At 42.3% G+C, this 24766-nt stretch overlaps 1 protein-coding gene across 1 annotated transcript in view; it reads right to left on the reverse strand.

The window, feature by feature from the left end:
• Ubtd2 (ubiquitin domain containing 2) overlaps positions 1 to 15010 on the reverse strand; it is a 64542-nt gene extending 49532 nt beyond the window's left edge. Inside the window, exon 1 of the mRNA XM_041676483.1 lies at positions 14541 to 15010. Within this exon, the coding sequence (XP_041532417.1) occupies positions 14541 to 14610 (70 nt within the window). The 5' untranslated portion in view covers positions 14611 to 15010. The remainder of the gene's footprint in view (positions 1 to 14540) is intronic.
• Between the last annotated feature and the right edge of the window lie 9756 nt (positions 15011 to 24766).

A 24766-nucleotide genomic window follows, 5' to 3' on the forward strand; every position in this document is an offset into this window, starting at 1 on the left:
AGCGTATCTAAAGAACTCAAGAGCCAATTAGGAAAATAATTTCAAAACCCAAATGAAATAAAGCCAAGTAGAAGGCTTTTCATTTCCCAAATAATAAAGTCACAACTGTCCACCTGTTACATTACCTATATATTCAATACAGCTATTCTAGAGCATAAAAATAAAAAAAAAAATGAGGGAGCCGGGCGATGGTGGCACACGCCTTTAATCCCAGCACTTGGGAGGCAGAGGCAGGCGGATCTCTGTGAGTTCGAGACCAGCCTGGTCTACAAGAGCTAGTTCCAGGACAGGAACCAAAAGCTACGGAGAAACCCTGTCTCGAAAAATCAAAAAAAAAAAAATGAGGGAAACAATAAATAGGGCAAAGTGCTAACCTTATAGAGATTCTAGGATTCTTGGGGAAAATTAGTATGTATTTTTTGAGACAAGGTCTCATGTAGTTCAGGCTGCTCAAACTCAATATATAGCTTAGGATGATCTTGAATTTCTGTCTCCTCTTGTTTTCACCTCTTGAGTACTGGGATTACAGGCAGCGCCACCAAACCCAGCTTTATGCATTGTCCTTATTACGACTATTACACCGGGCTCTGTGCATGTTAGGTAAGGACTCTATTAACTGAACTATATCCCTGAAATAAGTATTTTTAAAAATCAATTAAAATATATTGGGGGAGGACAGCAAGGCTCAATGGGTAAAGACACTTGTTGCCAAGTTGACCTGAGTTCAATGCCCAGGATTCACATGATAGGAGAGAATGGATTCTACCAAGCTGTTCTCTGACCTTCGTACACATACATAGATATACAAATGCAAACACACAAACACACATGTACACACTACTACACAACACAAAAAAATGTAATTAAAAAATATATCATAGAGACATGCTTTTTGTTGCTTTGAGGCAGTCTTGCTATGTTGCTATAACTGACCTAAAGTGAACTATATAAAACCAGGTCAGCCTTAAATTTTAATCTTTCTCTCCTCTGCCTTCTGAATGCTAGTATTATACCTGCCCAGTGAAATAAATGTAATAAGGACAATGGGTTGTGTGGTCAGTGGCATAGACAGGGAGATCTCTGAGTTCTAGGCCAACTGAGGCTACATAGTGAGACCCTGTCTCAAACCCCCACCCCTCCAAAAAAGAACATCAAAACAGGTGTGTTGGTATGCACCCCTTTAGTTCCAGCACTCTTGAGGTAGAGGCAGGTGATCTCTATGAGTTTGGGGTCAGTCTGATATACAGTGAGTTCCAAGACAACAAAGGCTACTTAGTGAGTAGCCTGCTTCAAAACAACAAAAACAAAACCTAAAATGAATGGGAAACAAGGCACCACATCATTTCTATTCCAAGTAAAATGACAAATGTCTTGAGAGGAAAAAGCCATTCCTTACTCATTAGAAGGGGAGATCTCAACGACATACCTCTGACATTCCTTTGTTTCATGAAGTCTTACCCACTCTTCAGAAGTCATGGCTGGGTTTTAGCAAGCATGGCAGCCATAAAATCTCTGGAATTGCATCTGATTCTGTTCTCAGTGCTAAGAATTAAACCCAGGGTCTTAAGCATACTAAGTAAGCACTCTACCTCTGAGCTACATTTCTAGCTCTGGTTCCTCCTCTCTATGCTATAGACAAATCTGTCATAGGCCTCTAATCCATCAGGACCTTTCCAGAAGTACAAGTTGTCTGAACTTTCTGAGGGTAAATGTAATACAAGCGTTTTTCTCAATAGGCAAAGAACTAGAAAACTTTACATCTGAGAAGAGCAAAGCCATGGAAGAGGTAGAGAGAATAAGTCTCCTAGTGTCAAGTTGCACTCCAGTTCACACCATGAATAATGAAGTAACTGCACTTTACAAAATACATTACGAAGCCAAAGTTGCTCTGGAAGAGAAAGAAGGTCTGAAAGCTTGTTCCTTATCTGCTCACAAAAGTCCTGGGGAAAGTGAACTGAGGGCAGGGGTAAAAAAGGAGTAAAGAAGCTTCCAGAATCTGTAAGAAGACTGTGTTTAATGGTATAGCCACTCATGGCTAATTTTAATGTGTTAGTCTTTCCTTTGTACCAGTACCAGTCTTCTTAGAATTCAAATAAATATGGTAGCATGGCCGGGCGGTGGTGGTGCATGCCTTTAATCCCAGCACTCGGGAGGCAGAGGCAGGCGGATCTCTGAGTTCAAGACCAGCCTGGTCTACAAGAGCTAGTTCCAGGACAGGCTCCAAAACCACAGAGAAACCCTGTCTCGAAAAACCAAAAAAAAAAAAAAAAAAAAAAAAAAAAAATATGGTAGCATGTTTCTCTAAATTGAGTAAACTTAACTGACCTACTACTATTCAGTCATTCTAAGAAAATATAATAAAACATCCAACTTATTAATTATATATACCAACCTCAGAATAAAGAAAAACTGAAATTATGTGAAATTTTTTCCAAGATCTTGTTCTGATTTTTAAAACTGACTCAGAATAAAGAAAAACTGAAATTAGAATAAAGAAAAACTGAAATTATGTGAAATTTTTTTCCAAGATCTTGTTCTGATTTTTTTTCTTTTTTTTTTTTTTTTGGTTTTTTTCGAGATAGGGTTTCTCTGTGGCTTTGGAGCCTGTCCTGGAACTAGCTCTGTAGACCAGGCTGGTCTCGAACTCACAGAGATCCGCCTGCCTCTAAAACTGACTCTAAAGAATGCAAGGGAACGGCAACAACAACAATCAAAGCCTCACGAGAGCTCCTCAACATGGCCTGAAAGACTGTTCCTTTTTTTCTTTCTTTTTTTTTTTTTTTTTTTTGAGACAAGCTCTTTCTATGTAGACCCGGCTCTACAGAACTCACAGATCTGCCTGCCTCTATCTCTCCAGGGCTGCAGTACAAAGTTCCACAAAGTCAAATTTCAAACAAAAAGTCAACATAAGGTGGGTAGCTTCTGCTTCAGACTGTGCAGACGCTGGAGTAAAGGCTTCTTTTACCTCTGCACATGTGAAACTTAGGGAACTTTGCGAACATGTTCCTGATTATAATGCCTTCTCATAATGTGGTACATAATTACCCACACATGTAAGGCTGTACAAGGGAGCACACTAACACAGCACTTGAACATCTAAGTTCCATCAAAATGCCACCAAAAGCTCGGAGGCATCTGCTCAGTCTGTGCTCACACCAACACTGCAAGAAAACAAACAGTGCTCAGGGAAAACAAGATGCTGTATGACCTGCCACATATATTTCAACTGTTGAATACATCTCATAATGAGGGTGATCTGAACTTTATATGAAACGAAATCATTTCTTTTTACCTTTTGTGAACGAAGAATTTACTGACTATAAAACTAGAATAACAGGAAATTAAATGCTGAGCCTGACATGAAATTTACAACTAATATGTCAACTGTGACATATATCTAAAAAGAAAGGGCCATTGTCAAAGAAATTGTTTTTTTTTTAATATTTATTTATTTATTATGTATACAGTATTCTATCTGTGTGTATGCCTGCAGGCCAGAAGAGGGCACCAGACCTCATTACAGATGGTTGTGAGCCACCATGTGGTTGCTGGGAATTGAACTCAGGACCTTTGGAAGAGCAGGCAGTGCTCTTAACCACTGAGCCATCTCTCCAGCCCCCAAGAAATTGTTTTAATTTACTGATATTACTCAACATGCTAAAACCCCTGGGAGTTGGGAAGTCAAGTGATTCACCTTCGGTCATAATGAGAGGAAAGGGTAAGTGGATTTGTTCTCAGGGGCTTTCACTACACTAGATGGTTGGTCCTATTAAACAAAGCTCCTGTTCTAGAACCAACTAAGGTCTTTAAGGAACTATCACTTTCTTTCTAATACCATTATAAGAAAGAAAGATGTGTACCATACAATGTACTAGAGCCTTAAAAACAAAGAACTAAATTCTCTGTCAAGTGCAGCTTACGTTCTAAGAGAAGCAATATTCAAAAATAACTACAATAAATTAATTTTTTTCAAAGGACTAGACATAAGTACACCTCTGTAAGTAGTGAATGGAACCTGTGAAGCTGATAAGAGATAAGGGCTCAGACTTGGTCAATAATGCAAATTATCCTAATGCGGAAGACAACAGACAAAAATCGGAAGAATGTGAATCCACTATAGCCTGAGTACATTATAATCATCTTCTGTTAAAATTAGATTTACCTAACTTCAAGATTTTATTAATCATTAACAATATTAAAAAGCCAGGGTAGTGGTGGCATACGCCTTTAATCCCAGCATTTGGGAGGCAGAAGTAGGCGAATCTCTGTGCGTTCAAGGCCAGCCTGGTCTAGAAGAGCTACTTCCAGGATAGGCTCCAAAGCAAGAAAAACTCTGTCTCAAAAAACAAAAAAAAAAAAAAAAAAGGTTAATAATCCTCTATCAAAATCAAATCTACCTAATTTCTACATTAAGGAAAATTACAGAGCCTAGAGCACAAGAAAATGAAAACCAGGGTCACAGACAATTCCAGACTGTGGCCCATCTGTAAGACATAGTGGTGCAGACATAATGTAAGACATAATGCTGCCAGACATAGTGGTGCACACCTTTAATCCTAGCACTCAGAAGGCAAAAGGAGGCAGATCTCTGTGAATTCGAGGCCAGTTTGGTCTACAAAATGAGTTCCAGGGCAGCCAAGGACACAGAGAAATCCTGTATGGATTCCAAAGGGAGTTAAAAAGAAGTCAAAGCCATAAGTGGGGGGCGCTTCTAGATTTAAAAAAGACTGAAGAGAAAAATCATAGGCAATGCCTAAATACCAACAGTACCCAATTTTGAGAAACAAAAATTATATATAAGTATTTGGAGAGAAAATGAAGAGTCTAATTATGGACTAGATCTTGGAAAACACAAAAATAAACAGTTCCAAGTTTTAGGTGTGATCATAGTACCATAGTAAGAACTTTATTGTTCAGAGGTGCATGTTGAGAGTGCCATAATGTCTTGCTTACTTTTATACAGTTAAATGAAAAGGGGAAAAAATGCAAGCCATACAAAAGAAATACAAAGAGATGAGGATGTAGTTCAGTTGGTAGAGTGCTTGCCTAGTATGCTCACAGCCCTGGGTTTGAAACTCAGTACTGTATGAAACGTGGTGGTGCACCAACAGTCAGAAAAGAGACAGGAGTGTTAGAAGTTCAAGGTTATCCTGAATGACACAACAACAAGACCCCCATAGTCCCCAAAGAAATATAATTCATAATTTGTTTAATCTAGGTTGCAAACAGGAAGTATTTGTTGAACTAGATACTGTCTTTTATAAAAATTTGACTGGAGACATAGCTCAGTCAGTAAACATATAAAGTTCAAGCTTGAAGCCCTGAGTTGGACTCACAAAAGGAGATAAGAAAACCAAAGGCAGCTGCACATGTCTATAATCCCAGCCTTGGGCAGGTGGAGAGGATCTCTTGGGCTTGCTGGCCAGCTAGTCTAGTCAAACCAGCTAGCTCTAAATTTAGCAACAGAGTTTCAAAAAATAAGAGGTATTTATTTCTCCCCTTGCAAGCTCTGAACTCTCCTAAAATGCCTTATTCTTTCCCTAGATCAGTCTCCTCTGCACAGAGAATATCATTCTGCCATTTCATGGAAACCCCTTTAAAAACACCAACTTTCTTTCTTAAAAAAAAAAAAAAAAGGACAGGGCTTCACTCTGTAACCCTGGTTGGTCTCAAATTCTCAGAGATCTACTAGCCTCTACCTCATGAATGCTAGGATCAAAGATATGTTCCATCACATCTGGCATTAAAAAAAACAACTTCTTATACCACCTCTGTTTTGAAGCCTTCTGACCCTGCTTCCTGATATTCTTTGAACTTTCCTAACACTGTTTTCATTGCTGTGGAGATTTTAAAAACCTTAATTATTTAAATGAATGCCTCCTCCAGGAGCCATAAACTACTTGATTATTACTGAGATAGTTACACAGAGAGTTTCATGTACACAGAATCAGAATAATGGAGGCCTGCTATTTTACTTAAAAAGTCAGGAATGGTGGTGGCACATGCCTGTAGAGTTAGATATCAGCCTGGGCAGTTTACAATGTCTTTGCTAAAACAGGAGATTCTGAAAGAAGTACATAACTCTCCTAGGAAATAAAGTATCTACCCTAAGTGAAGGGCATACTCACAACTAAATAAACTAGACATAGCTATAAGCATGGATGCTAGTGTGAGCCAATCAAAGCAGTGTGCCCAGGCAGACCTTAAGTTCAGTTTACAATAAACACAGAGTCATCTATCCATTTGCCTGGGATGATAAGCACTCAATCAGAAAAGGCCCAAATCATTCCATTATCATTCATTCACAGGTTGGAGCTATATTTCAGTTGGAAAATGCTTACTTCATATGCACAAAGCCCTATCATGAATCTCCAGCACCACAAAACAAAAATATCCCTGGCCTAAGTCATGAGGAAGTGTTTATAATAAGATTCCACACTCAAGTCTGGCTCATACAGTTAAATACTTTGGTTTCCTTGTATGTCTAACTTAACAGAAATTCCATTTCTGAAAGCAGCTCTTATGGCTTCAATATGAAATGCCCCTATAGGCTTATGATAAATGCTTGGTCCCAGCTGGTGCTGCTATTTTGGGAGGTGGTGGAAACTTCATGAGATGGGGCTAAGAGGCATGTGGCAATAGGTCACTCCTTCCCATTCCCCTCTCTGCTTCCTGTCTGCCATGAGGCAAACAGCTTCCTTTACACCATCTCATTAGAGAAGCTGTTCACTCTCACCTCATACCCAAAGTAATGGAGCAGCCAACTGTCAAAATGAATCTTTCGTCCCCAAAGTTATGTCACAGCAATGCAAAAGTAACTGATATGAGAGCTATGATGTAAATTGTTTAAAAATTGTACACATAGCCGGGCGGTGGTGGCGCACGCCTTTAATCCCAGCACTCGGGAGGCAGAGGCAGGCGGATCACTGTGAGTTCGAGACCAGCCTGGTCTACAAGAGCTAGTTCCAGGAGAGGCTCCAAAACCACAGAGAAACCCTGTCTCGAAAAACCAAAAAAAAAAAAAAAAAAAAAATTGTACACATGCAAAAATATGGTATTTGTATTACAACACAAACGCAAATTCAGCAATATTTAGCCTCTCTCTGCTTAATGTCAATATATTTAAAAAACAAAACCGTGGGGCCAGCAAAATTAGCTCAGTGGGAAAGGCTGTTTACCATTTGACACAAGTCTAAACAACCTGAGTTCATTTCACAGAACCCACATAAAGACAGAGAAAGCTGACTCTATGAAGTTGTCCTCTGACCTCCACATCACCTCCCCCACAATAATAGATAAATGGATAGATAGACAGACAGATACATAGATAAATAACAAGATTCTTGTCAAGTAGCTAATGTAAGGATAACTCATGCTGACTGCTCTTGGCCAACACCTATGCACCTTTTAAGTACAACTGCATTAGAAATTGTCAACCTATGGTCTGTGAACTATCAGTCAATCTTAAGGACTTGGTGGCAGTACTGCCCAATAAGCAGAAACATGGCAAGGATAGTAAGGGGACAGCAAGAGGATCGGGTGTTCGATCATCAAACGAAGATCAAACCACACAGATGGTCTGTGGTAAGAAAAAAACAAAAAACGAATCATTAAACTGATCATGTCTAACTAATTTGACTATATTTTCCTTAACCTAAATCAACCCAACTCTTTCTTCAAGAATTCACACTGCCTAAAGCCAAAAGAGATAGCTAATTCATGAATGTAATGCAGAAGTTTATTACTAGTGATTAGTACTCAATAATCATTCTTACTAAATATTGCATGAGTAAAGTGCTTCCAGAACAAGCTATGAGAGCTTTGTACTTACAGCAGGAAAACCAAGATTCAACTAAAAGTCCCTCCATAAAGATCCATCCAAAAGAAAAAAGCAAGCATAGACACAGTCAAAGTGAGGAACACACACACACACACACACACCTATCATTCCCAGTGGATCAGAACTTCTGATAAGAGGTACCTAAATTCAAAAGTAGACTAGAAAACCTGTTTGGCTGTGGTGGCTCAGCGGTAGGATGCTTGGTAGCCCTTCCATTTAATCCCTTTCATAACCTAAAATAAATTAAATTAAATATAGCTGGGCAGTGGTGGCACATGCTTTTAATCCCACCACTGGGGAGGCAGAGGCAGGTGGATCTCTGTGAGTTTGAGTCCATCCTGGTCTACAAGAGCTAGTTTCAGGACAGGCTCCAAAGCTACAGAGAAACCCTGTCTCAGGAAAAAACAAAACAAAAAAACCCAAACCCCAAATAAATAAATACATAAACAAAAAATAAAGACCCGAGCCTGACTTTTGGTAGAATTTTGCTAAATTGTCCAAGTTTGCCCCAACTTGCAATCTTGCCTCAGTCTTTCCAGTAGCCTGGAATGTGAGCATGCTCCACTCTATGTCTAACATGTTCTCAGGTAATCCCAGTGCTGTTGGTCCAGAGATCAAACTTCTTAAGCAACAAAGTATTAGAACATAAATTCTTCCTTGGGCAGACTTCCCTGCTGTAATCTCAGTAAGTGGTTCAGTTAATACTTAATGGTAACTACACAGCAGTCAGATGACAGTGAGCCCTTCCCAGGAGTCCAGAGTAGCCCCCTACACATTACTGATTCAGTCTCGCCATCATTTCCCATCCACTCTCCAAATACTGGAATTATAGGTGTGCTACCACACCCAACTTCTGACCACTTAAACAGCTTCTCTTCTCAGCCCCATGCTGCGGAGATCACTGTTTCCCTGCTATTCCCATCACCACTTGCGGTTACTGGACAGTTACATTATCTGACTACATTGCATCACAGTTGTTTCATGTCTGTATTTTGTACTTTCCTAAAAAGGGCTTTTGAAATATTCAAGAAAAAGATCATGATCCCTTTTTGAACGAATGCTTTTGTTGATCCCAGAAAACATAACCATCATCTCATCTCTTGATCAAGAAGCTGAAGTGAACTGTAAAGATGGCGCAGTACTTAAGCTACATGGTTGCTTTTATCTGCCTATTAACTCAAGTTCCAGGGATAATTTAGCCAGAACCAGGCACACATGCAATGCATATATATATGCAGGCAAAACACTCAAACATATCAAGTAAAAATAGTATTTTTTTAAAGAAGCTGAAGTGGAGCCAGGAGAGGATGACTTATGCTTCTCGTCCAGACATTTAGGTTGTGCAGGAGGCTCTTCAGTTCAAGGTCAGCCTGGGCTACAAAACAAACCGTGTCTCAAAACAGCCAGTGCTGGAGACTAGTTCAGTGATAGAGCTTACTCAGCATGAGCAAGGCAATAGTGCACTGAGAGGAAAAAAGCTGAAGTGAGTTAGTCAAAGAACTGCACTGATAATAGTCTTCCAGATCAAAGGGAGTAAGCCTGAGAGGGTTTTCTACTCCTAAGGTGAATGTTTGCCAGGCAGTGGTTAGTGCACGCCTTTAATCCCAGCACTTAGGAGGCAGAGGCAGGCCGATCTCTGAGTTCAATACCAGCCTGGTCTACAAGAGCGAGTTTCAGGACAGGCTCCAAAGCTACAGAGAAACGCTGTCTCAAAGGTAAATGTTCCTTGATGGACTAATGAATTACTGCATACAGACCCATGTATTTATTCATAATCATGGGACAAATGTCTAAGTATATTTAAAACTCAAAGTAGAAGCATTGGCAATGAAAGAATAAATCAGACTTTATTAAAATTACAGGTATTTGTAGAAAAAAAAGCCACTATTCAGCAAATGAAAAAATTCAGCTACTGAATGGGAAAAATATTTGCACAGATGTATCTTACATAAATATCCCAGCATCACAGAGGCAAAGGACTTGAATAGACATATCCCCCAAAAATATGTTAAGTGGTCATCAAGTACATAAAAAGATACTAAATAACAGAACTCATCAGGGAATACAAGCTACACCTCAAGGACATAACACTTTACAAATTCAAGATTTGTGTTCTTTTTTTTAAAAAAAAAATAAAAGGAAAATAAAAAGTGCTGATGAAGAGGGAAAGAAATTGCAGAAAGAGTTCAGGTAGGAATGAAAAATAGTATGGCCTCCATAAAAAAGTCTGGCAGATCCTCAAAAAGATAAATAGAATTGTCATAATCCCCCAATAGCTCTACTTCTTTAAAAAAAATAAAAATAGATATTTATGCAATTTAAGTTCACAAATGCATTGTTTACATCAAAATGTAGAAACTAAAATACAAACCAATAAATGGTTGGGTAAATAAAATGTATACATATATATATATTATTCAATTATTAAAAATTATATATTCACATACACTCACACACACACACACACACACACACACACACACCTGACACAAGATGAGTCCAGGAAAGAGAATGCTAAATGAAATAAACCACAAAGGAAAGAGTATTATGAGATTCCATTTATATGAAACATCCCAAACACATGAATCCACAAAAATAATGTACACTGCAGTGGCATTTCATTTGTATTTTAAAAAATAAAGCTTGCCTGAAGATCAGAAAAGTAAAACAGCCACACTGGCCAGCCTTACAGACCAGGCTGTGGTGACACACACCTTTAATACCAGTAGCCACACTAGCTTGCCATAGAAATCAGGTGGTAGTGGTGCATGCTCTTAATCCCAGAATTAGAGAGGATTATAAGGAGGAGACAGCTCTCAGTCTCAGTCTGATCCTGAGGTTTCCTGGAGGAAAAAAATCACCATTTTTGGACTGAGGTCGAGGTAAGAGCCAGTGGCTGACTGCTTTGCTTTTCAGTCTTCAGTTTGAACCCTCATTTCTGTCTGAGTTTTTATTAATTGTGCTTCATGTACAATATTTACATTATTAATGGTTATCAGAAATTGAAAAAAGAGGGACATACTACCTTAAGAAAAAAATGTAGATGTGGATAGTGATAAAAGCTATATAACAATGCAAACTGCACTCAAAATGCCAAGTGTGATGGTGCACGCCTTTATTCCCAGTACTCAGGAGGCAGAGGCAGGAGGATCTCTGAGTTTGAATACAGCCTGATCTACAGAGGGAGTTCCTGGATAGCCAGGGCTACACAGAGAGGCCTTATCTTGAAAACCCTAAATGAATGAATGAATGAATGGTCACTAACACCTCTTAAGTGCTATACTATATGGTAATTATCTTAAATAAAACAAAAAAAGAGAAATAGAGGCTCTTTAAATTTTAGCCATGAATAAAGAGTTCTCACTGCTTTTATAAGTTATATGATGTCAAAGACATTATTTAGTTTCCTTGGGCTTCAATCTTCACCTTCAATATAGAGTTGACTGACATCCAACTCAAAGAATTGTGGACTCAATGCATCTATTAATCCCTTAGCACAGGACTTATTACATAATAAACACCAGATAAATGGTAGATTTTATTATACCAAAGTCTTTGTTACTCATTGAGTAGGTGTCTGTAAGGCTGCTATAAATGGAACTCCATGACGATGCTGAGACATTCTGAAATAACGATTAAAACAACACATGTCCAGCATTTGGCTGGCTTCTTGTGACCCTAGGAATCTGTAGACACGAGGATCAATTCTCTTTGCACATCACTGAAGAGCTCACTAAAGAGATGAACTAAAAAAACAAGCACACTTGCTGTCTTCAAATTTATTGCATTGATGGTCTCCATAAATAGTTATTTTAAAAAATCACAAAGGGGCCAGAATAAAGATTCTGAGTTTTATCCCTAGGATCAACATGGTGGAAGGAGAGAACCAGAAGTCTTTATGTCCACCATGTATGTGTGCAACATAAACACATGAACACACACAGCTGGGCAGTGGTGGCGCACGCCTTTAATCCCAGCACTCAGGAGGGAGAGGTAGGCGGATCTTGGTGAGTTCGAGGCCAGCCTGGTCTACAAGAGCTAGTTCCAGGACAGGACCCAAAGCTACAGAGAAAAACCAAAACACACACACATACACCCTTGTCTACAGGTCCTAAGTATCAAGTCCAGCTTCACAATGTCATCATAAAAAAGCAGAGAACCATAGAGAATATGCCATTAAAAAAGAAAGCCCCAACAATGGCAGACTAAAGGAGAATGAAAGCTATTAGATAATCTTGAATCCATAGTAGAAGTCTTGTTTAAAATAAAGCATTTTAAAAAAGGCATGAGTAGTTTAAATCTCAAGCCTGAATTCTGGGCAAAGTAGCCCAGAAAAAGAACTATAAATATCAATAGTCAAACAATAATACAAACCTTAGTATGTGAATTAAGCCATCTCCTTAGTTTTATAATGTTTTTTAAGCCTTCTCCAAATTTCTTCACAGAAGTAATCTACCTAATACAAGTTTTTCTGATATTTATATACTCATAGTAAAAATATTTGGATTCAGCTGGGTGGTGGTGGTGCAGGAGCACTTGGGAGGCAGAGGCAGGCTGATCTGAGTTCAAGGCCAAACTGGTTTAGAGAGTTAGTTCCAAGACAGTCAGGGCTACAGAGAAATCCTGCCTCGAAAACCAAAAACTAAATTAATATCTATATTTTAAAAAACTGGACCCAGAAGAAAAAGGAAAGTACAATATTCAAATATTTAAAATCATATTTATTACAAACCAGCTGTCATTCCACAATGGTGATGCTCACATAGCACTGTGAACATAAACTGCCATGAAACATATCTGAAGGCTGCATTATATACTTCAGGTTGATGAAAATGTTATAACTCAGTACATTCAGATTAAAACTACTAGTGTTTGAAAACCTAAGGATCTTTGCCAACACCCTTAGGAGAGTCATTCCCTTTCAAACAAACAACAAAAAAGAACTGCTAATACGTAACCCTGCAACACACACCACAAGAACTTTTTGTTGTTTTTGGAGACAAGGTTTTGCTATGTAGCCCAGACAGGCCTGGACCGAATTTAAGAGGCTCCAGCCTCCCAAGTTTCTGGCTCCACAGTGAGCTCTCACCTCTAATGACAGGAATGGAGAATAAAGACTTCCAAAATTAAATTCCAGAAGAATTCTTTTGTCCCCGACAGACCCTTCTTCCAGCTACATCAAAGCTATCCCATGCCCTCTCCCCAAAGAAAAAAGGAGGTACTCCCCTTTTAAAAACTTTTCTGTACAAAACCATAGCAGTTTATGGTCCAGAAAACTTAAGTCCTGAAAGAAACTGATACTATAGCTATCTAATTGGATGCCTCTGGTACTAATTATCTAAAGCTAGGATTGCATGCTTCTAAAAGCCCATGCTAGTAATGTGAGTGGGTCCTAAATTGCACTGCCAAATGGGCTAAACTGGTTCAATCTGAGTACAGAAAAGAGAAATATTATAATTGTAACATATGTGAAAGTTAATTAAACTGAATGCTAGTAAGTTCTAGCATACTTAACTAGCACCATCTGACCACCAATCTGCCCTTTACCCAGTGTTTTTAATCACTCCCTTTATACACTTTGGCTTTGTTATCACAGAGGACCTCACCAAGTAAATAGGCTGTGACATGAAATGCGCTACAAAGGAGCATTCTATAGACTACTTTTTCAAGACGAAAACTGATTTCTCAAATTATTTGTCCAACATTTAGTGACAAGGAATACGAATAGATTTTAGTAAAGTGGCATAGCTAAACATCACATAAACCGAGAAATCTCTAGGACAAAGATGGGTGCACAGGATTCAAGGGCAAAGCTTAAGCGACAGGGCAGGCCATCTGGTCCTAAGGTGTGGAAAGGTGTGAGCCCGCCTATTTCCAAGCAACTCAACAACTTAAAAACTAAGCACCCGACTTGAAGGCACCCAGTATCAGGTCCGTATCAAATCAAGTTCACTTTGGCATCCCCCGGTGGCTCTTTTCTTCAGCATTCTAACTTCTACACATTCTGAATGGGCTCGCACTTTTAAGGTCACTTAAAAGTAGAATTAATCTTGCTGTTCTACCCTTTTACAACTACTAAGAATGGAACCAAGAGACTTTCTCATCATGGTTACTATAACCAAGAAGCGCGATTCGCGCTGGAAAACTTTTACTCAAAGCACTAATCTTATGCTGGGGTACTTTTATCCTGCACGTTTCCCTTTTACGTAAGACACATCGGAATTTGACTAGTGCGCCCCGACGGCACACTGGGCTAACGCCCCTGGCAGAAGCAACAAGCCACGTTTTCCTCGGGCCGATCGTCTCCCCCTCCTCCTTAAAACACTGCCCATGGCCACTTGAGACTTCCCCAGCCCAGCTCCAGAAACTGGAACCAACCGGGGCAGCTGTCATCTGAAACCCGGGAAAGCTGAGCCCGGCCAACTCTGCCGACGCGGGAAGGGCCGGGGGTGCGGCGGGGCCCGTCGGGGGGCACTCGGGCCGGCCGCCCCTCCCCAGCCCCGAGAGCCGCCATCCTGCCGCCGAGTATTTCTCCGGGCTGGAGTGCCCCTAGCCGGGCCTAGGCCCGCGGTTCCGCGTGGGGCCCGAAGCGCGTGGCGGGGCCGACGCGGAGCACGAACGACAAAGGGGCGCGGGGTCGGGACAGGTGGCCGCCGCCGCGAACAATGGGGGGCCGCGGCTGCCCCCTGGCGCCACCTACCTCCAGTGCCGTCCGAGTTCTCGTTGAGGCTGCCCGAGGAGTCGTGTTGGGCGCCCACGCACCCGCCCATGGGGCCGCGGCCGCCACCTCAGGGCGCTCGTCCCGGCCGCCGCCTCAGCCTGCTCCGGCGCCGCCGCCTCGGGCCAGGCGCCGCTTTCTCGCCGCCCAGCCTCCGCCCCCTCGCCGCTCCTCCCACCGCCTCGCCCGGCCCCTTCCTCCGCGCCCACCTCTACTACCTCAGCCCCCGGGCCGCCAGGTCCGCAGGCCCGGCCCGCGTGCCGCCTTCGGCTCCCGCTCGGCCCCGCCAGGCCGGGCTTGGCCCATCCCGGGTGGGCCGCAGTACCCACTCGCCTTTCGCCTCCCCGCGCCCACGAGTCTAGGCGAACACCGCCGCCGCCGCCCGGCAGCCAGGCCCCATCACCCCCGCCCGCGGCGCCGCCCTCAGCCCGGCTCGGCCTGCGCTCGGCCGGCCCGCCTAGAACGGCCGCGAGGGGCGTGGCCGCGCTCTGATTGGCTGCAGGCGCTGCGGGGGCGGGGCGTTCCGAGCGGAGCCGAGTGGAGCCGAGCGCCCGAGGTCGGGATGGTAGGGGGCGCGTGGAGGAGGGCCGGAAAGAAGGGGGAGGAACCCAAGTGAGGACAAAGTGGCCCGCGCAGAGGTGGGGCTCCTTCTGGTGCGGCGGGTGGGAGAGGGTATCGAGAAGGAGTCGTGCGGGACTTGGGTTGTGGACGGACCGGGGCGTGATTAAAGGGGTCGGCCTGACAGCAAGTCCCTGCTACTCTCCTTGAATTTGTGGAGGTAGCGGGCTGGCCACCGAGCGTGGGCTTCCCTTGCCTCCCGGTCCGCAGCCCCTGCCATCACGTTACCCGCTTGGTACAGATGTTCTGAGATTTGCGCAGGCCTGCTGTCCCGTGCCCGGAGCGAAGGGGCACGGATGTGTGTCGTTCCCACAAGCTTCATTTTACAGACAATACTATTTCTCTAGATCCTGGCGTTAGACATCCTAAGTCGTCTTTTAGAACAAAGTGAAGTATTAATATTCTGCTTTTTATTAACTAGAATTTGGTACATCGACCACGCCCAAGATTCTTGGCGGTTACCATCCCAACCTAAGCCAAACTGTTAATGGCCCCTTTGGAGTTGTGCTTCTTGCTGTGGCGCCTTCACGTTTTTATCGGCCTGCTTGGCTCTTTGAAAGCTTTTTTTTTTTTTTTTTTTTGCCTAAGCTGTTTTAACTATGCTCCACTTTTATGCCAGACTTTCCTTTTATAAAACCCTGGGTCAGCTTTTGCTTAGCATTAAAAAAAAAAATTTAAGAGAAATATCTAAGAAAGAAACATTCTGCTTCTTGGGATTTGCATTTAAATATATTCTCGTGCACTGCTGGTGGGAGTGTAAATTGGTTCAATCTTTTTTGCAAAGGTTTGGCAATGCCAATCAGGAACTTTAAAAATGTTCCTACCATCTGAGTGGGGATTTTTCACATCTGGGAAATCTAGCTCACAGAAAGAGTCCAAAATAAGAAGATATGGGGCCTGGTTTTCATTTGATAGGCAGGCAAAAATTAAGGTTAAAAAAAAAAAACAAACCCCTGAATTTATATGAAACCGTAAAACAGAAATGTCTCAGAAATAGAAGTTCACTATTTTGGACTTAACGCTGAAGAATTAGCTTTACCCTCATTGAGCACAAAAAAAAAAAAAAAGGAAAGAAAGAAAGAGAAAGAAAGAAAAGCTGTAAAGCTGTATACAGTTAAATGTTGTCATGGATTTTCAAAGCTTGCTTTTCCACCGGGGCCTGTGTCACAAAGCCATCTATCTGATCATTCCCTGCTGGATGTTCGCCTTGTCAGACACTTGTCACTTTATCTCTTCTCCGAAGGAGAGCGGCTGCCTGAGTATTTGCGAAGAAATTGCTTTGTCCTGAATTTCACTCCCGACATTACAGCAACCACGATGTCTACGATGTCTATTAAACAGATGGTAGGCACCCAAATGCCAAGGGCTTTCTGCTGAGCAGTGCACTGGCACCAGCGAGAGAGAGCAATCTTGTGGAAAGATTCTTAGCAATGCTTGCTCGCCATCCTGCCTGCCTCTTAGAACAGAGACACATGTTTCCAGGAGCGGAGTCATGTAACCGCAACACGGCCCAGCTCCGCGATTAAATTCCTGGGTTGGGATCTGGCTTCCATTTTGTACTCTCTGTATGACTTTAACTTTCTGTAGAACCCAGATTTCTTGCCTCTAAAAATGGGCCAATAATCTTCAGGCTCTGTAGGACACTTTCTCTAAACTCTTCTGTTTACTTCATATCTAACATCACCCATCTGAACTCATTGCCTGGCCCAATCCATCGAACACGTAAGAAACACGTGTATACATTTATATCTCTGTGGGTAGATGATTCTCTGTAGATAAATGACTGGTATATATACTTTTTTTTTCTGAGACAGGGTCTCACTGTGTAGCCTTGGCAGACCTCACATTCACAGAGATCTGCCTACCTTTGCCTCTTGAGTGTTGGGGTTAATGCACCGTCATGCCCAAGTGTGTGTGTGTGTGTGTGTGTGTGTGCGCGTGCGTGCGAGCATGTGCTTACACGCATATGTGTGTGTGAATGTCTGTGGAGACTAGAAAACAACTGGGTGTCATCCCTTAAGGATAGTCTGCCTTGGCTTTTGTTTGTGTGGGTACGTGTGTGAGTGCCTATAAGGGCCAGAGATTGATAGTGCGCCTTCCTCAATCTCTCTACCTTGAGGCCCAGTCTCAAAAAAAAAAAAAACCAAAAAAACAAAATCAACCTCTTTCCTTCACATGCACAGACAATGCACACAGGCATACACCCACACAAATAACTACACACACAACAATATACTCCCCCTACAATTTTTAATGTAATAAAATGTTGAAAATTAAATCCATTGGCCATATGTATTAAAGTTTTTTTTGAACTCTGTATTGTTGCTATTTTGAGACCCCATCTTACCATGTAGCCCACCACCAGCCCTGAACTCTCTCAGTTTGGTCTTTATGCCATAATTATTCAAGTGCAATAAACTTGGCTGCTGTAGCTTTATAATAAGTTTTGACTTTGTTCCTTTTCATTTTTTTCCTTTCTCTCTCTCTCTCTCTTCAGATGAAGGCCTCCCAGTCTCATGTTTTCCAGGCTAACCTCAAATTCCGAGGCTTAAATCACCCCCACCCCAGCCTCCAGAGGAGCTGGAGCTACTTATATTTGCCACTGCACATGGCTTGCTCTTTTCCAAGATTGTTTCGTTTATTCTGGGTGCCTTGGATTTCTGTATGAATTTTAGGATCGGCTTGTCCATTTCTGGAAAAACAGCAGCTGCGATTTTGATGGGAAATGTGTTGAGTCTCTAGATGGGGAGTGCCCGAGTACTGCCATTTTGACGGAGTTAAGCCTTCAGTTTGGAATGTGGATTTTTTTCCCACTTACTTGTGTCTTAAATTCTTTTCCATAACTGTATTTTTCAGTGTCAAGTCTTGATTTTTGTTAAATTTACTTCTAAATTCCCTTTGCCATGCTGCCGTAAATGGATCTGTCATCTTCTTGTACAGATCATTCATGCCAAATGTACAGAAATACAATTGACTTTGCATTTTGGTCATGGATATTGCAATGTGGCAGAACTCACTTATTCTAATCATCTTTGCTTCGTGTATTTGGGGCATCTGTGTTGTGATGTGTTTAAGATTGCTATGTCCCCAATGCCATCTTTATTCAGCCATTTCCAGGGAGAACCAGAAAGAAGGTGAGTGTGGGGCGGTGGAGGAAGAAAAGAAAGGAAGAGAGAATGAGGTGTCATAGTGGCAGGCAAGCCTTGGAATGGAGTCAATTTCGTGGGAAGCCTATGACAATCCTTTTTCCCAGAGGTTCTGATTCAGTTGGTCTGGAGTGGATCCCAGGAACCACTGTTTTTAACCCACACAGCAGGCATTTCCTGTTGGAGTTTGGTCCACAGATGGACTTTTTGTCCAGAACAAACTTTAGTCTTCGCCCTCCATGCCAAGCTGTGTTTTGCTTGAGACATTTTTCTCTTCACCATTCGTTCATTTCCATAAGCCCTAAATCTACAAGTTACAGGCCATTTCTCCATCTTTGTTCTTTCCCCGCACACTCAAGCCACGGTCAAGGCCCTTTCTTCTATTCATAGAACACATGCCAAATCTCCATTTGTCTGACTAAGCTTCTGGACCCTCTCCTGCCTCTTCCTCATGTTTTGACTTTATGGAAGACATAGGGACTTCTAAATAGCAGGAATGGCAGAGAGTAAGCAGTCACTGTAGGTCTGAGACACCATGACAAGGAGCCTTCTGTGAGGAGATCTAGACTTAGAGAGAACACGGCCTGGTGAGTGGCGGAGGAGTTCCTGGTGTGCTGCACTAGTGAATGTTGCTGGAACTCCATCACTTGGGATTGGCTGGAGATCTACCTCCATGGAGCCGCTGTTGGTAGGACAGGCTGCACCAGAATAAATCTTTTGGTTATGAGATGACCTATGCCAAGCAGCTGGTTGTTCCATGGCTTTGCTTTTGAGCACTGAAGAGCCAGAGCTGGAGCCGCCACATCGACTGCTTACCAAAGAAACTCTCTCAGCCACAAGGCAGTCCCGGGAGAGGCTGTCCACATCCAGGAACTTGGCGACAGAGAAGTGAGCCAAGGGGATAGCCTCCTGCCGTGTCTCTTTAGTGCCCTCTACTGTCAAAGCTAAACACGTCCATTTCCACAGAGCGGGAATTCTGACCCAAATTGCAGTAATTTGATAGTTGGTATAATTTTTCAACCAGAGAAATTTAAAACGGTACACCTCACACTCCCTGTGTATTGAGAATTTCCTCCCAGATCCACCCTCTACCCTTCCCAACTTCATGTCCTCGTTTTATCTTTTTATAGCTCTAATGGTCTGTCCTGTCTGATTTGTGCTGCTCATACAATCTTGGGTATAGGAGCCACCCACTAGAGTATGGTTGATCTACCAGAGATTGCACCAAAGGTGAAATTTGTTGTTGTTGTTTTGTTTTGTTTTCAACATAGGGGTTCTCTGTGTAGCCCTGACTATCCTAGAACTCTACTCTGTAGAACAGGCTGCCTTGAACTCACTGAGATTCACCTGCCTCTGCCTCCCAGGTGCTGGAATTAAAGGCATGCGCCACCACTGCCCGGTCAAAGGTGAAATTTTTAATAATATTGGGATAAGTGGAAAACCATTTGAAAACATTCTAAAATTAGATTCACTCCTAACCTCACAAATAAGGATAAATTCCAATTGGATGACAGTTTTAGTCTCAAAATAAAATATAAAACTAGATGTCAGCTGGGCAGTAGTGTCACATGCCTTTAATCTCAACACTCAGGAGGCAGGGGCAGGTGGATCTTTGTTTTCATTTTTTGTTTGTTTGTTTTGTTTTGTTTTGTTTTTGGTTTTTCAAGACAGGGTTTCTCTGTGGTTTTGGAGCCTGTCCTGGAACTAGCTCTTGTAGACCAGGCTGGTCTCGAACTCACAGAGATCCGCCTGCCTCTGCCTCCCGAGTGCTGGGATTAAAGGTGTGCGCCACCACCACTCGGCTCCAGGTGGATCTTTGTGAGTTCGAGACCAGCCTGGTCTACAAGAGCTAGTTCCAGGACAGGCTCCAAAGCTACAGAGAAATCCTGTCTTGAAAAACAAACAAAAACTAAATGTCTGGCAAGGACTATATGAAAGGATGGCTGAACTATTCTGCAAGTCGGGTGCAGGGAAATGGTATTGATAACTACCTCGAAAACATGTATAGCAAAAATAACAGATTCACTTGACTACAAAAAACAAAAACTTTTCACATGACTGAAACACATCACAATCCAAAGCAAAAGATATGTGACCCACAGGAGAAACTACTTGGACTTTGAGTCACAAAAAATGAATTTTCTAATATTTGAAAACCTTCAAAAACTCAGAAGAAAGATGCAAAGACATCCTGTTAAAAGTTTGGCAAAAGGGCTGGAGAGATGGCTCAGAGGTTAAGAGGGCTGGCTGCTCTTCCAAAGGTCCTGAGTTCAACTCCCAGCAACCACATGGTGGCTCACAACCATCCAAGATGAGATATAGTGCCTTCTTCCAGCCTGCAGGCATATAGAACACTGTATACATAATAAATAAATATTTAAAAAAAAAGTTTGGCAAAAGTCAGCAATCAGACAACTCACATACACAACAAAACTAAAATAAGCTTTAAACATATAACTCAAATGAAAGAAATAAAAGTTAATTAAAACTACACTAACAGCTAAATGCCAAGAAGAAAGCTCTGTTGTTTGTGGTCAATTGAGCATCCACAAAGGAGCCAAGACAATTCAGTGGGGGAATGAATAGTCTTTTCAACGAACAACAGAAGGATAATTGGATTTCCTTATGCAAAAGAATGAAGTTGAGTTTCTGTATCACATTAGAGATAAAATTTAATCCAAAATGAATCAAAGATCTAAAAATAAAAGCTAAAACTATAGGAGTCTTAGATGAAAACAAAGGGGTCACTCCTTATGACCCAGGGTTGGGTGGTGGTTTCTTAGACGCTACATAAACAGCAAGGGGAACCATAGGTTCACCTGCCCAGTGAAAAGAGGGGGGGGGGGGAATGCAGAAAGGACTTAAAGTGGCAAACAATAACAGCAACAACACCCAGATAAATTGGCGCCAGCAAAACAGGACAATAAGCCATCATGCATACTATTTGCCTCAAAAATTATTGTGGAGAGAAATTAAGGAAGAAGCTGGGCAGTGGTGGCACATATCTTTAATCCCAGCATTTAGGAGTCAGAGGTAAGTGGATCTCTATGAGTTTGAGGCCAGCTTGGTCTATAAAGCCAATTCCAGACAACCAAGGTTGTGACACAGAGAAAACCTGTCTGGAAAAACAACAGCAACAACAACAACAACAAAAAGGAAGACACTCAGTGTTGATCTCTGGCCTGCACACACATAAGCACATGTATGCATAGGAGCCAGCATCCACATGAGTACATATATCATACACATATGCAAAAAATGATGAGTCATAACACAATAAGAGAAAGCGTGCAAATCGTATAGGCAATGAAAGTCTGATACCCATAATAGATAAAAAATTTCTACAAAAAAAAACCCAATTGAAATATTGAAGGATTTTATTCTGTTTTTAAGGTAGGGTTCCATGTGGCCTAGCCTAACCTCAAATTCTCTATGTAGGTGAACTTCTCCTGATCCTCCCACTTTTCCCTCCCAAATACTGAATGTAAATTATTTAATTTAATTGATAAATACTTCTTTGAAAAATTGTCAGTAAATATTTGAATAATTATGCAACATCATTTGCTATTAGAAAAATGCAGATCAGGGACTGTAGTGATGACTCAGTGATTAAGAACACTGGTTGCAAGCCGGGCAGTGGTGGCGCACACCTTTAATCCCAACACTCAGGAGGCAGAGGCAGGCGGATCTCTGTGAGTTCGAGACCACTCTACAAGAGCTAGTTCCTGGACAGGCTCCAAAACCACAGAGAAACCCTGTCTCGAAAAACCAAAAAAAAAAAAAAAAAGAACACTGGTTGCATTGGGTGGTGGTGGCACAGTTATACAGAGAAACCCTGTCTTGATGAACCAAAAAAAAAAAAAAAAAAAGTAGTGACTGCTCTTCCTGGGACCCTGGTTCAACCCAGCACCTACATGGTGGCTCACAACACATCTGTAATTCCAGTGGAGATTAGATATTCTCTTCTGGCCTCTAAGGCCAAATCATGCATGTGGTACACAGGTAAACAGGTGAAACACTCATACACAGAATAAAAGTAAATCTTTTTTTTTTAAGGAAAAATGTGTATAAAGATCACGATGAGACACCATTTAAAACACATTATGATGGCGAAAATTAAAGAGATAAATGGATAATACAGCTGTCGGTAAGGAGATGGTGAGATTGGAATCCCCAAACATCAATGGCATTAATGAAAATGGGTACAGCTTCTTTGGCAAAAGAGTTTGGCAATTCCTCAGAAAGTTAAATTTATAGTTGATGTATGAACCAGCAGTTCCAGTCCCACAAATATACCCAAGACAACTGAAAAACACAAATCCACACAAAAACTTAGACATGAATATTCATAGCAGCTATACTCAGGGTCACCCAAAAGTGGAAACCATCTGAATGCCCTTCGAATGTCAAGAGGGATCAAACATGGCTCACCAGTAACACCAGCTGTACGTGCCATAACTTGAATGAGCCTTGAAATACCACTCTGTGGGAAAGAAGCAAGTCACAAAAGATCAACTTTTTTTTTTCTTTTACTTATTTACCTTTGGCTTTTTTGAGACAGGGTCTTGCTTTGTAGTTCAGGCTGGTCTTGAACTTGTGTTCCTCAGCCTGCTGGCCTTACAGATACATCACTATACACATCCAAGACCACTTACCAAACGACTCCAGTGATGAGCAGTGTTCGAAACAGTCAAGTCTAAACAGACAAAAAGCCAGTGGGTGTTGCCCATGGCTGCAGATGGGTGTGAAGTTTTTGCTGTTGTTGAATGTTGAAAATAATATAAAATTGTAACAGTGGTGGCACATGCCTTAAATCGCAGCACTCAGGAGGCAGAGGCAGGTGGATTTCTGAGTTTGAGGCCCAGGACAGCCAGGACTACACAGAGAAACTCTCTTGAAAGATGAAAAAGTAAAGAAAGAAAGAAAGAAAGAAAGGAGGGAGGGAGGGAGGGGAAAGAGAGAGAGAGAGAGAGAGAGAGAGAGAGAGAGAGAGGTATCCAATAGGACCTACTGTCCCAGTTTGCCTTTTGTGGCTGTAATAATACACACAGTTTGGGGGAGGGGGAGGTTTATTTGGTTTAGAGATTACAGTTCATCATTGAGGGAAACCGAAGCAGGAACTGAAGCAGAGACCCTGGAGAAACATTGATTGTTGTTGGGCTTCCAGGCTCATGCTCAAGCTACATTTCTTATACAGCCTGGGCTCACTTGCCTAGGGATGTTACCACCCACCGTGGGCTGGGCTCTCTCATATCAATTAGCCGTCAAGAAAGTGCCTCCCAGATGTGCCTATAGGCCAATCTGATGGGGGCAATTTCTCAGTTGAGGTTCCCTCTTCCTAGGTGTGTCATCACTCTACATTACACAGAAAGCTACCAACAACATCAAACCATACACCTTCCTTTTTAAGTTTGTTTTTGTTCCTGGGGAGGTCCTCTGGAGCCTCGGATATGCTATCTAGACACAGGCTGAATGGAGCTATGTCCCAGCCCAGAGCTGTAAACTTTAAATGTAGTTTAATTGAATAGAAATATCTCTTTAAAACTGCTTTTCCTTGATCAAGAGAGTGGCCCTGTTTCGGACTTTTAGGGTAAGGTCTTGCTGAAGGGAGAGAGTTGCTGAGGCAGGTCTTATGGGCTGCATTCCCTCTAGCCACATTGCCCTCTGCTTCCTGGTCAGGGCCATATCGCCAGCAGCTTCCTCACACACACACTGTCCTGAGCCATGTGCTGCCAAGCCTTCTCTGCCAGGATGGACTACACCCTCTCAAACCACGCATCTAAGCAAATCCTTCCTCCTTAGCTGCTCGTTGTCAGTCATTTGGTCACAGGCTGGAGGAAAATGACAGACACTGCTGGTAAAGTCCTCCCCTGGCATGCTGACTGAGTGGCTTCAGATTTGCTCCCTGGGACGTGAGGGCTAAGTGAAGCAGCTGAGGCAGGAGGAACACAGGCACTGCGTTTGTCAGCGCTCTAGGGGAAATTGGCTTGGCGTTCCCGGTGCTTTCAGAAACAAGCAAGGCCAACATGAAACCTGTACCTCAGAGCTTGCCCATCTGGAATCACACATCCTCTGATGATAAGACAGAGCCACAGCTGGGTTCCACAGTCTCCCTAGGTATGCAAGGGACAGGGTCTCTGCCTGCACCCACTGTGTGTCCTGCTCCTGTAGGACTGCTAAGGGATCCACACAGCCGGCCTGCACACACTAAGCCGGCAGGAAACCCATCTCATTCTGCACAGGCAACACTGGAATACACTAGGTGAGTGTGACTGCAATCTGGTTGAAGTAGAAGTCCTGAGACTGGCTTTCAGAACCCAACCCAGGCCAGAGAACACTACTAAATGCAAATTCTTGCATAATTAAAACACTCACTAACACACACATTTAGATAATACCATATTAGACACGGTCTTCCTGTCTTCTGGTTTTGCCTTTTTTTTT

This window comes from Microtus oregoni, unplaced genomic scaffold (assembly GCF_018167655.1).
Source record: "Microtus oregoni isolate MIOR12 unplaced genomic scaffold, Mior012 000027F_ref0000203, whole genome shotgun sequence".
In the NCBI taxonomy this organism is placed as follows: Eukaryota; Metazoa; Chordata; class Mammalia; order Rodentia; family Cricetidae; genus Microtus; species Microtus oregoni.